At 54.5% G+C, this 13,288-nt stretch overlaps 1 protein-coding gene across 6 annotated transcripts in view; it reads left to right on the forward strand.

Annotated features, from left to right (window-relative positions):
• MBNL1 (muscleblind like splicing regulator 1) overlaps window positions 1–13,288 on the forward strand; it is a 103,429-nt gene that overhangs the window by 56,911 nt on the left and 33,230 nt on the right. For all 6 annotated transcript variants that reach the window (XM_054385930.1, XM_054385929.1, XM_054385925.1 and 3 more), the window contains exon 2: window positions 11,846–12,016. In XM_054385930.1, the coding sequence (XP_054241905.1) occupies window positions 11,948–12,016 (69 nt within the window). In that variant the 5' untranslated portion in view covers window positions 11,846–11,947. The remainder of the gene's footprint in view (window positions 1–11,845; window positions 12,017–13,288) is intronic.

A 13,288-nucleotide genomic window follows, 5' to 3' on the forward strand; every position in this document is an offset into this window, starting at 1 on the left:
GCTTGGATGCAGTCCTGTCACACCAAAACCAGCCAGGAACCTGCAGATATTATAAAATGTTAGTTCTGCTGCATTCATCTGAGGCAGTGGGACCCCAGTGGGTCTGCAGCCTGCTGCTTCTGTTCATGGTTTGCTTGGAGCCGCTGAGCTCCTGAGTGCAGAGGCTGGGTGTGCAGAGGTGGTTGTCACACTGCAGGGAGATGGCACACTGTGAGCAGAGCAGGAGGGAAAAGAGTCCTGGGGAGGTGGCACACTGTGAGCAGAACTGGAGGGAAAAGAGTCCTGGGGAGGTGGCACACGTGGCAACTGAGGAAAGAGTCCGGGAGTGGCACTGTGAGCAGAATGGAGGGAAAAGAGTCCTGGGGAGGTGGCACACCATGGGCAGAACTGGAGGGAAAAGAGTCCTGGGGAGGTGGCACACCGTGGGCAGAACTGGAGGGAAAAGAGTCCTGGGGAGGTGGCACACTGTGGGCAGAGCAGGAGGGAAAAGAGTCCTGGGGAGGTGGCACACTGTGGGCAGAGCAGGAGGGATAGCAGTTGTAGGTCCTGGAGCTGGGGAGGTTATGTACCGCTCTGCCCTGCTCACTGCCCTGTGCTGTCGGTGCTGTGTGAGGCTGTGACAATGCGGAGGTTTAATCTTGTCTGGGGTTTTTCTTCATCTTGACATAAAGTTAGTCATTTTACTCTTAAAACGTTGGGTTTTACATGCTTGAGTAAGGATCAGAGGGATTACTAGAGATTGCTCTAAAGGGATTTTACGGCTTTAGGAGTTTCTGAAGCCCTGCTGGAAATGTCTCATAGCCTTAATGCTGTGGTGAGCCACCTGCAGCTCTGGGGAGGTGTTTGGATTCCCTGAGGGAAGCCTGGAAGACACAGCTCCCTCCTGCCCTGCAGTGCAGCCTGCTTGGGGGGGCAGCTGGGGGCTTCTTTGGACAGAAATCAGGTGTTGTTCTAGCTCAGTCCACAGAGTTTGAGTGTCCTGGGAGTGGGATGGTGTAAATAGAAATATTGCTAAGTTGGTGCATGTGTACATGTGTGGATCCAGACCCAGGGAGGTGTGATGTGTTATAAGAAGGATTGTATAAGGATTATAGAAATTCTTCCCTCTGAGGGTGGTGAGACACTGGAACAGATTGCTCAGGGAAGTAGTGGAAGCCTCATCCCTGGAGGTTTTTAAGGCCAGGCTGGATGTGGCTGTGAGCAACCTGATCTGGTGTAAGGTGTCCCTGCCCATGGCAGGGAGGTTAGAACTGGATGATTCTTGAGGTCCCTTCCAACCCTGACAATTCTATGATTCTATGTATGGATACAGGCTCACCTGGATGTGCTGGATTGACACACACCCAGGGGGGTACACCAATATTTATCATCCTATGAATATAGAATCATAGAACTATTGAGGCTGGGAGAGGCCTTTGAGATCATCTAGTCTGACGGCTTGCCTAGAGCTCTCAATCCCACCAGTGCTACTAAGCTACTGCCACTGAACCATCTTGCTCAGCACTACATCCATGCATCTTTTAAATGCTTCCAGTGATGGTGACTCCATCACCTCCCTGGGCATGGGTGGCATGGGGGCATCAGGCAGCAGTGCTCCCCATGCCAGGCACAGCAGCTTGGTGGACCCCTCTAGGCTGGGCATTGCTGCCACTTCATCACACCGGTGCCGCAAAGCCCTGCTGGGGTGCCCTGCAGGCTTTCCGTGCCCCCCGCGGGCGCTTTCCCTTCTCAGCCCTGCCCCATGCTACCTGCGGTGCTCCCAGTCCAGCTCTGTGCTGTCCCCAGACCTTGCAGCGCTCCCAGCCCTGCTCTGCACTGTGCCCAGACCTTGCAGCGCTCCCAGCCCTGCTCTGCGCTGTCCCCAGACCTTGCAGCGCTCCCAGCCCTGCTCTGCGCTGTCCCCAGACCTTGCAGCGCTCCCAGCCCTGCTCTGTGCTGAGCCCAGACCTTGCAGCGCTCCCAGCCCTGTTCTGCGCTGTGCCCAGACCTTGCAGCGCTCCCAGTCCAGCTCTGTGCTGTCCCCAGACCTTGCAGCGTTCCCAGTCCAGCTCTGCGCCGTGCCCAGACCTTGCAGCGCTCCCAGTCCAGCTCTGCACTGTGCCCAGACCTTGCAGCGCTCCCAGTCCAGCTCTGTGCTGTCCCCAGACCTTGCAGCGCTCCCAGCCCTGCTCTGCGCTGTGCCCAGACCTTGCAGCGCTCCCAGCCCTGCTCTGCGCTGTGCGCAGACCTTGCAGCGCTCCCAGTCCAGCTCTGCGCTGTGCCCAGACCTTGCAGCGCTCCCAGCCCTGCTCTGCGCTGTGCCCAGACCTTGCAGCGCTCCCAGTCCAGCTCTGCGCTGTGCCCAGACCTTGCAGCGCTCCCAGTCCAGCTCTGCGCTGTGCCCAGACCTTGCAGCGCTCCCAGTCCAGCTCTGTGCTGTCCCCAGACCTTGCAGCGCTCCCAGCCCTGCTCTGCGCTGTGCCCAGACCTTGCAGCGCTCCCAGTCCAGCTCTGCGCTGTCCCTAGACCTTGCAGCGCTCCCAGTCCAGCTCTGCGCTGTCCCCAGACCTTGCAGCGCTCCCAGCCCTGCTCTGCGCTGTGCCCAGACCTTGCAGCGTTCCCAGTCCAGCTCTGCGCTGTCCCCAGACCTTGCAGCGCTCCCAGCCCTGCTCTGTGCTGAGCCCAGACCTTGCAGCGCTCCCAGCCCCGCTCTGCCCTGTCCCCGGCCCTTGCAGCGCTCCCAGCCCTGCTCTGCCCTGTCCCCAGCCCCTGCAGTGCTCCCAGCCCTGCTCCAGCAGCAGGGCCCACACCGGCTTAGCACCAGCAGGCAGCAGGCATCAAAACTTGGTGCAGAGCACCAGAGAAAGGAACCTGCACCCCCCCACACCTCCAGCTGCCCAGCTCCTGTTCAAGGGTTAGAAACGTTTGTGTTGCCATTAGCTGTTGATGCCTTTACTGGGGCGGTTAGGAGACATCAAATGCAGAGGGTGCCAGCCCCAGCTAGACTGATGGGCCTGCAAGTTTGTGCCTCGGACCGGTGAAGTCAGTCCTGTGACTCTTTATATTTCACGTTTCAAGTGCATCAGAATGATTTGCTTGGTGGCCAGCTGCTGCAGCAGGGTGTGTGTGCAAACAGTTTGTGTTTGCAGAGCAGCCCCCGGCTTACGTGCAGGGAATGTTCTCCTGTCAGACACACAGCACGGGCAGGAATAGTTTGCCCGTTTACAGGCAGTGTTGGGTTTTCCACAGCAGGCATCTTCCTGCCTGGGCTAGAATGTGCTGAGCTCTCTGCTCCAGGAAGGAATTTCTGCTCCCTAGCAGAGGGAGGTGTTTGGTTTGGATCAGAACCACTCAGTTCTGTGACAGCCATCCAGCTCTGGCTGGTGTGGGTGTGAAAGGGGAACAGGCAGGGGCCCAGGTGAGTGAGAGACATCAGCAGAGCATCCTCAGCTCTGGCAATGGCCATCCAGTGTTACAGCACAGCTGGAAGTGCCAGAAGTGGCTGGGTTAATTATGTCAGTCGTTAATCACCATGACAGAGCAGTGGTGGGGTGGTAAATCCTTGCACAGTGCAGGTGAGATGTGCAGCTCTTGTAGGAGCAGCTGCTGGCCACAGAAACATTTGTTTTGCTTTTAGGAGGTGACCTGTTAAATAGTGGTGCAGTGTGACACACCTGAGGGATGGGATCCATCCAGAGGGACCTGGACAAGCGAGAACCGAGCCCCTCATGAGGCCCAACAAGGCCAGGTGCAAGGCCCTGCATATGGGCATATGGGCAAACCCTGGTATCAACACAGGCAGCCCAGAGCCAACCCTGTCCTGGGGTGATCCCCATGGATGTTGAGGGAAGAGCAGGTGGTTCATTTCTGGGATACTGGGGGAAGAACCAGGGTTTCTTCCAGGGATGTTGCGGGAAGAGGAAGTGGTTCATTTCTGGAATACTGGGATAAGAACCAGGGTTTGTTCCAGGGATGTTGAGGGAAGAGCTAAGGTTTGTTCCAGGGACACTGAGGGCAGAGGAAGTGGTTCATTTCTGGGATACTGGAGGAAAAACCAGGACTGGTTCCAGGGATGTTGGGGGAAGAGCTAGGGTTTGTTCCAGGGACACTGGGGGCAGAGGACGTGGTTTGTTTCTGGGATTCTGGGGGGAAAAACAGGGTTTGTTCCAGGGATACTGGGGAAGAACCAGGGTTTGTTGCAGGGATACTAGGATAAAAACCAGGATTTGTTCCAGGGATGCTGGGGGAAGAGGCAGAGTTTGTTTCAAGGACCTCAAGGTAAGAGCCGAGGTCGATTGTGGTAACGTCTCCACACGTGGTGAGTTGCATGCTGGTGCTCTGGGTTCTCCTCTGCCCCTGGACTCCTCTGGTGCTGTCTCCTGGTAGGGTGTTGGTGGAGTGATGCAAGCCAGCAGCTTGTCCCTGGCTTGGGGAGCAGTAGCTTTTGTGTAAACACAGGCAGCGCGGAGCAGCAAGTGCTGGGCAGCTCCCGCAGTGCTGTGAAAACAGCACAAACAAACGGTCCCGGCAGGGGTCCGGCAGGGCTGCAGCCCGGTTGAACTTTCCCAGGCCACCGCCTGCCTTTGGGGCACTTGTCCCTGCTGGTGTGGTGGAAGTTACCTGCCTCCAGCAGCACAGAGAGGAGCTCCAGGGTCAGGCAGCTTGTCCTGGCTGGAGGAGGGGTTGGGGCTGTCCCCAGGCGGTGGCAGCCCTGTCTTGCTGGCTCTGTTTGTTTTTGCTGTGTCGCTGCTGCTGCAGAAGGTTGACCTCCGGCGGCAGCGACAGGATCATGGTGCTCAGCGTGCTCCCCAAGGCCGGCAGTGAGGGTGAGCTTTGCTTGGAGTCTGGCCATGCAGGATTCCTCTCCGTGGCTGCTTGGCTTGTGCCCCATCTGGTGGCTGCCGGTCAGCTCTTCAGCAGAGGAGGTTCTCTAGAATTTCAGCCATCCCAGCCTGTTGGTCTGCCTCATTGCCAGCATCACTGCAAACAGAGATGCAGGCAGATGGCATTTACAGGTTTTGGTGCTGGCACGGTCCAGAACCTGTCCAGGTGCCAATTACACATCATGGAATAGAATGAATCATAGCATGGTCCAGGCTGGAAGGGACCTCCAAAGCTCATCAAATCCAACCTCCACACAGTCAGCAGGGACATCTCCAACTAGATCAGGCTGCCCAGGGCCTCGATGAGCCTCACCTTGGATATTTCCAGGGAAGGGACCTCAACCACCTCCCTGGGCAACCTGTTCTATCAAGGTGCTGCAGGCAGAAGTGCTGTGGGAAGCCCTGCTTTGGCAACCCCAGCCTGAGATTCAGGGGGCACTGGAGGTGGTAGGAGCCCTGGGGATGCTTCTGGGAGAGGAGGGTTCATGGTGGGCATTGCACTGGGTGGTGATGGCACTATGGGGGCAAGGCCATGGTGGGGTGCTCTGGATCCTCTGCTTCTCTGCACTGCACGAGGACTCAGTGTGGAAAACCTCCTTCCAGAGCTTTCCTCCTGCTCACAGAGTTTCTGAAGAAACATCTTGGCTTTGATTGCTGCCCCTGTGTGAGGCTGCTCTGGGATGCTGCAGGCACCTCAGGCAGGTAGGTTCTGCTGGGCTGGGCCTGAGGAGTAATGATCTCATGAGAGCAGTTTGCTAATTAGACCTCGTCCATTGCATCACCAGGCTGTGCTTTCCAAGAAAGGGGTAGGCTGGAACCAAGTCCACCAGGGTGATGAGCTTGGTTCCTCCTTTATGTGACAGAGCAGCCAGTGTGTCTGAGGAGATGCTGGAAAGGATGACTTTGACTTTGAGTTGGCTCAAGAGTTTCTAGAAGTTGTGAATGTTTGCAAGTTTTGAAGCCAGCTTTGAAGGCCTAACTGCAACAGGGGCAGATCCTGCACAAAGTGTGTGCACTTTGGCCTGAGCAGGCAGGAATTGGGGGTTCACACTCACCTTATCAGAGTGGAGCTGGAAACCAGCAGGGTCACAACTGGAGGAGCTGGAGCCACCGCCACACGGGGAGCTTTGCAGATGTGTGGTTGGGTGAAGGCAGCTTGGCTGCCACTAACTTGCAACCCTTGGTGCCAGCAGAGAGGGTCTCTGTGTCTCCAGCTGGTGAGGGAAGGCTCAGCCCAGCCTTTGAGGAGCCTTTGGAGAGCACAGAGGGTTTGGCCAAAGCTGTGCCAAGGCCATGGGTGAGACTACCAGGGCAGCACAGCACCGTGCCTGGGGGCTGCCAGCAGGTCACAATTCTCTGCCAGGAAGCAGGGCAGTTGCAGAAGGCTCTGCAGCAGACTGAGCTCCAATTATGTTCTTGTTAATTAGGTATTGACTTTTGCTGCTGTTTCCATTGACTATCCCTCAAGGGAAAGGTACCAGTTGTTGGTGCCCATGTTCCCAGAGCTGTAACTGCAGGAGCTGCCACTCTCAGGAGTGGATCCCAAGGATTACTGAAGGTGCAGCCAGGGTGTTTTCTGGAGGGAAATTATCTCTAGGGAGCAGGAATTGCTGTTGTGTGTGATCAAAGGCTTGGTGTGGGACCTGCAGAGCACCATGTGCTGTGCTTCACAGAGCAATGGAGGTGCTGTTGTTTCCTGGTGGGCTCTGCAAGGGCCAGCAAGCTGTGCTTGATGGATCCATGGTGGTGCCTTGGTCATTCAGAGTGGCTCACCCCATCACTGGCTCCTCAGGAAGTGTGGCTGCAGTTCTCATCTTTGGTTTTCTTCAGTGGCCATGGTTTGGCTAGGGTGCAAAACCAGCTTCCCCAGAGTGCTGCCCTGTGCTGGTGCCATCTGGCAGTGCCAGTGGTGTGTGGGTAGTGCTCGTGAAGCCAGCAGCCTCCATGTGTGGGACCTGGCTGTGGGTGGCAGGTGAAGACCTCTGGGCTTTTGGGGCAGAGGTGCAACACGTCCTCATGGGCAGGAGCAAGTCAGTGCCCTGTGTAACCCAGGTGTGGGAAGGGCTGGAGGGCACTGCAGGAGCACCCTCCCAGTCTGACCAGGGCAGCTCATGGCAAACCTATCACTGTTCCTGGAGGTGTTCCAGAAATGTGTGGCCATGGCACTTGGGGACATGGCTTAATGGCCATGGTGGTGTTGGGTTGAGGGCTGGGCTGGATGATCTTGGAGGTCTTTTCCAACTCAAAGAATTCTATGATTCTATGATTCTGTGCCCAGCACTGGGCACCCTAAGGGGTGAGTGCTGCCTGCTCCTCCTTGCCCCTGTCCCATCACTTGCTTTTCTCCAAGGCTGGAGAGCTGAAAGCAGGGCAGACGTGGTGCTGCCCTGGTTTCCTGCCAGCCAGGCTGTGCAGCCCAGCCCAGGCTACCTGCCTGAGCCCTGTTGGTAGGAGAGCTGGAGGAAAACACCATGGGAGAGCAGGCAGCATTCTTGCCACAGGCTGAGCTTGCCCTCCTCCTTCAGCCTCTGCAGGGCATGCTGGTGGGCACAAAGGCTCCCCACAGCACCCTGAGTCTCTGCCTGCTCTGCCCCATCCTGCTTGGCTCAAGGGATGGGGACCTGCTGCTCCTGCACCCTCAATAAGGTTTGATCCTGCAGGACTCTGGTGAAACCCTCCCAGCATGCCAGTGAGGCACAGTGGGACACTGCCAGCCTGCTCAGCTTCTGCTCCCCTGGGTTTACGTATGATCCTCATGGCTTGATGGCTGAAAAACCATCAGGGAGAGGTCAGAAAGTGTTCAGAGGGATGAAAATCTGCCTGACTGGAGCTAGCAGGACCTAGTGACAGGGCATGAAGAAGCCACTTGCAGTGCAAAGGAGGGGGATGCAGTCTGTGCTCTTCATTGAGATTCTCAGCCTCTGCTTTCCTGGGCACTCTCTGGACTATTTCTGAAGGTCCATGGAGTTAAAAGTAACACAAGAAATCCTGTTGCCAGACAGAGAAGTCTGCACTGGGTTGGGACAATTTGCCAAGATCCAAGAATTAGAGAAGGCCAAAGGTTGAATGCAGTGCCAGGCTCCGAAGAGAGGTGCAAACAACATGTGGCTAATGGCAGCTAAACACCAGCTCAGTGACCTGGGCCCCTGGCATGTCCTTGGAGTTTTTAGCTCAGAGAAAATTGTCTTCTTTAAAGATCAGCTGCTGAGTGGATAGAAATAATGGCCTTGTTGGGGAAACAGCTTGAGGACATTGCATTAGATCATTGGAGTGGCTTCTTCTGACCTGACAGCATGAGCAGCCTTGAATCTCAAGGCCTGCAGTCCATCAGGTGGTCAGGATGTACAGCACACACTGCCAAACTGTGGATCCAGCCTGGAGAGGTGTGGACCAGCCTCAGCCCCACCACCGCAGTAGGGACATGGAGTTGGATCTGCTGTTTGGGGTCAGCTTTGGGAATTGCTCCTCTCTGGTTCCAGCTACATGCTGGAGCTCTTTGGAACTCATTTAGCAGCATTTAGCTCTGATTTTAATGCTGTGCTGATGGCAGATGCCATCAAGTCCAACCTTTAACCCAGCACTCTCAGGTCACCACCAAACCATGGCCCTCAGCACCTCAGCTCCACAGCTTTGAAACCCCTCCAGGGATGGGGACTCCACCACCGCCCTGGGCAGCCTGGGCCAGGCCTTGACAACCCTTTTGGGGCAGAAATAGTTCCTCCTCTCCTCTGTAGGGGGAGGAATCCGTGCTTCATAACCACAGATTGCTGTGGCCACCATCAGTTTGCCTTTTTTGCTTCTGAATCATTGATGTTTGTTCCTGAGGAGTCCTAATCCTTATTTGCAGTAGGAAACTCCATTCCCCTGCAAAAATATTTTCTCAGGCCAGCATGTGTTGTGTTCCCCCAGCTTATCTGTGGTGTGGTTGTTATGCCTTTAGATTGGTGCATTCTCTGGCCCCTGTCCTGGCTGCTTTCCAGCAGTTGGACTGGATGATCTTTGAGGGCTTTTCCAGGCTAAACAATTCTGTGGTTTCATGTTTTGGAGCTGTGTTATTTGGGAGAGGTTCCTGCAGGTGACCTCAGTGGTCCTTCCTGTGCCTCACCTTGCCAAGGACAGCCCATGGCACCATTCAGTCCAAGGAGTAGACTCCCATCTGTGTCAAGGGAAGAAGGCAAAGGCCCCACAAAGCCCCCCAAGGGCTTGGGGTCCCTTCCAACTCTAGCCACCAGTGAGGAGACCAGCGTCTGATGAGTTTCACTCTAGGAAGTATGCTCAGGGAATGAATGGGTGCTCAGGAGGATGGACATCCTTTGCTCTGTGTCCCAATAAGACCTGCATGGGCTTGGGGGCTTCCTGTGGGCTTGGTGTGCAGCCAAGAGATCCACAGAACCTCCCAGATTGTTCTGAGGATCAGGGGTGTCCTCTGTGCCCAGATCACCCAGCTGGCACTTGACTGGCTATGGACAGGAGTTTCAAGAGCTTTGGCTGGCAGCAGGAGCGGGGCAGCACCAGACCCTTTCTCCCAGCCCTGAGGACAGAGCAGGCTCATGGCACAGCTGGATTGCTGGCAGATCCTATCAGGCATGGGGGTTCAACTTTGGGAGCAAGATTGCAGTCTCAGGTCAGACTCTCTTGCATTCATTTGCTTCATGATCAAACTGGCCATGGACCTGATGGAGCAGGTCTAGAGGAGGGCCATGAAAATGATCAGGGGGTTGGAGCAGCTCTGCTATGAGGACAGGCTGAGGGAGCTGGGGGTGTTCAGCCTGGAGAAGAGGAGGCTCTGGGGAGAACTAACAGCAGGCTGCCTGTATTTGAAGGAGACTACAAGAAGGCTGGAGAGAGACTGTTTGTAAAGGCCTGCAGGGACAGGACCAGGGGCAATGGCTTCAAACTAGAGCAGAGCAGATTTAGATTGGATGTGAGGAACAAGTTCTTTACTATGAGGGTGGTGGAACACTGGAAGAGGTTGCCCAGGGAGGTGGTTGAGGCTCCATCCCTGGAGGTATTCAAGGTGAGGCTTGACAAGGCACTGGGCAACCTGATCTGGTTGGGGATGTCCCTGCTGAGTGCAGGGGGGTTGGACTGGATGAGCTTTGGAGGTCCCTTCCAGCCTGGACCATTCTATGATTCCAGGATTTGTTTCTTCAACTGAGCTTGCCTTTTGCCTTGTCATTGCTCCTGCTGGGATTGATCTCAAAGATGAATGAGGAACGGGGAAAAAAAAAGTGATGTGATGAGTCTGGCTTTATCCAGAAAAGGATTCAGTTCTACTGTGCAGTTGGGACTTTTTGTTATCATCCCTTTAGTGAAAGTATGGACCCCAGTGGCACCCTGTGAAGGAGCAATTAGTGTGTGAAGCTCCCCCATTAATGAAAGTCCATTTTCTCAGGTCTTATGGTGTGAGACCCCAGCTTACCTGCCACGACAAGAGGGGATTCTCTTTTCCAGTAAAGGAGGAGTCTCTTATCTAGGAGAGGAGGATTCTCTTCACCAGGAGGGGAGGATTCTGTTTGCTACCAGTGGAGGATTCTTTCTTCCAGAAAAGGGGATTCTTTTCCCCAGGGAATGAGGATTCTCTCCCTCAGAAAAGGGGATTCTTTTCCCCAGGGAATGAGGATTCTCACCCCCAGAAAAGGGGATTCTTTTCCCCAGAGAATGAGGATTCTTGCCCCCAGAAAAGGGGATTCTTTTCCCCGGGAGAGGGGGATTCTGTTTGACCTCTCTCTGACTGAGAGTTCTCTGAGCAGGGTTGTCCTGTGTGTGAGGCTGCTTTACTTGGTAACAAGGAGAGATGCTGTACATAGAATTATTTCTTATTATTCCCTGGTTGTCAAACTGATGAATATTCTTTCATCCAAATAAAATTAGTGCCTGGAATTGGTTGTTTAGCATGTTTGCATTTAATGAAAAATTCAGGAACAAATCAATTCTGATTTTTCTTGTATGGTTTACACAATGGCAACAGAAATGGAAACCTCAGAGGTTTCCCTCAGAGGTGCTCTGCTGCAGGTCTGGTGAAGGGGCTCCTCTCCTGGTCACTGAGCTGTCTGCTCAGTGCTGCTTGTGCCCCAGCATAGCTATCAGAAAGCAAAGCAATTGGAGAGCAGGCAGTGAGGCTTTGCAGGCTCAGTGCTGCAGCCACAGCACCTCCCTTGGCTGGTTTTCTGGCTCCACAGCTGCTGGCTTCCTGGAGGCAGGTCTGTGGGCAGGAGGAGCCCATGGGCACAGCTTCCCTGTGCCCACCGAGGGTGGGCATGCTGGACTTCCAAACCAACTGAGATCTGCCCAGCCTCAGTTACTTCAGAAAGCAGCAGTAGTTTGTGGAGGTGAAAAGGCAAAGCAAGAGACAGAGACCTGCTGGAGAGAATCCAAGGGAGAGCCATGAGGATGCTTAGGGGACTTGAACTTCTCCCCTGTGGAGAGAGCCTGAGAGCCCTGGGGATGTTTAGTCTGGAGAAGAGAAGGCTGAGAGGGAATCTGATCAATGTCTATCAATAGCTGAGGGGTGGGGGTCAAGGGGAGGAGGGGGCCAGGCTCTTTTGGGTGGTTCACAGTGATAAGCCAAGGAACAATGAGTTCAAACTTGAATGTAGAAGATTTCATCTCAACATGAGGAGAAACTTCTTTCCAGTGAGGGTGACAGAGCCCTGGAGCAGGCTGCCCAGGGGGGTTGTGGAGTCTCCTTCTCTGGAGCCTTTCCAAACCCACCTGGATGCATTCCTGTGACTCCCCTAAGTGATGCTGCTCTGGCAGGGGGGTTGGACCTTATGATCTCTGGAGGTCCCTTCCAACCTCTGATATCCTGTGAGACTGGGATACCTGGATGGTCCAGGGGCTGTGGGCAGGAGGTGAGAGCCAAGAGAAGCAGCTGAAGGTTTTCCTCCAAGGTCTGTCTTGTGTTGTGTTTATGCCTTGGCATAAGGAACCAAAGGTGCTGCTCTACCTTCTAAGCCAACCATGTCCATTCTCTTCCTCAGGGTCGATGCTCAAGGGAAAACTGCAAATATCTTCACCCACCACCACACTTAAAAACCCAGCTGGAGATCAATGGACGCAATAACCTGATCCAGCAGAAGAACATGGCCATGCTGGCCCAGCAGATGCAGCTTGCCAATGCCATGATGCCTGGAGCCCCGTTGCAGCCTGTGGTAGGTGCTCTTCCTGGCTTCCACCAGTGGGTACAGTGGCTTGTGAGTGAAGCAGGTTCCCAGCTGGGCTGTTCTGTTGCGTGCTGGGAAATCCAACAGCTGTCAGGAACTGGGGAGAAATCATGGAATTGTCAGGGTTGGAAGGGGCCTCAAGGCTCATCCAGTCCCAACCCCCTGCCATGGGCAGGGACACCTCACACTACAGCAGGTTGCTCACAGCCACATCCAGCCTGGCTGCAAAAACCTCCAGGGATGAGGCTTCCACCACCTCCCTGGGCAACCTGTGCCAGTCTCTCACCACCCTCCTGGGGAAGAATTTCTTCCTCACATCCAATCTGAATCTCCCCACTTCTACTTTTGTCCCATTCCCCCCAGTCCTATCACTCCCTGACACCCTCAAAAGTCCCTCCCCAGCTTTCTTGTAGCCCCCTTCAGATCCTGAAGGCCACAAGAAGGTCTCCTTGGAGCCTTCTCCTCTCCAGACTGAACATCCCCAACTCTCTCAGTCTGTCTCCATAGCAGAGCAGCTCCAGCCCTCTGCTCATCCTTGTGGCCTTTCTCTGGACACCTTCCAGCACCTCCAGATGCTTCTTGTAATAGAGGCTCCAGAACTGGACACAGAGCTCCAGGTGTGGCCTCAGCAGAGTGGAGCAGAGGAGGAGAATCCCCTCCCTCACCTGCTGGCCACACTTCTCTTGCTGCAGCCCAGGCTCTGCTTGGCTCTCTGGGCTGCAAGTGCTCACTGCTGGCTCCTGTTGATCGAATCAAATGCACCTGAATGCTTCTCTGTGTTTCTTTGTGCTGCTTATTAACTCTTCCTTGCAGTTAATGAATTAATTTGGTTTATTTTATGGATTTTTTTGCACCTTCTTAAAATGGAGGAGTGAGTGAACTGTGTGGGATTTCCCTCAACAGGTCTTTCCCTTTGCAATCTCACAAGCTCTAGGAAAATCCTGTCTTTGAGAAGATTCCCATTGGATGCTTTCCATTCAGTGGAACCTTCTCAGGAAACTACTTGAAATAGGAAATTACAGATTTGCTACAAGCAGCCAAGGGGTGGGGAAGGAGAATCAATCAGAAAGCTCTCATCTGGTGACAGTAAAATGTGACCACACAGCTCTATGTGATCAGGGCATCCTCTCTGTTTCTCTTGCACCTTCCACAGTGAGAATGGTGTAAAACTTGAGTAGGGGAATTGATTAGTTGGTTTGGTTTGGGTTTTGTTGTGTTGTGTTCTGTTTTTTTTAATGAGGGCTGTATAGTAGAAATGTC

This window comes from Indicator indicator, chromosome 13, assembly GCF_027791375.1.
Source record: "Indicator indicator isolate 239-I01 chromosome 13, UM_Iind_1.1, whole genome shotgun sequence".
In the NCBI taxonomy this organism is placed as follows: Eukaryota; Metazoa; Chordata; class Aves; order Piciformes; family Indicatoridae; genus Indicator; species Indicator indicator.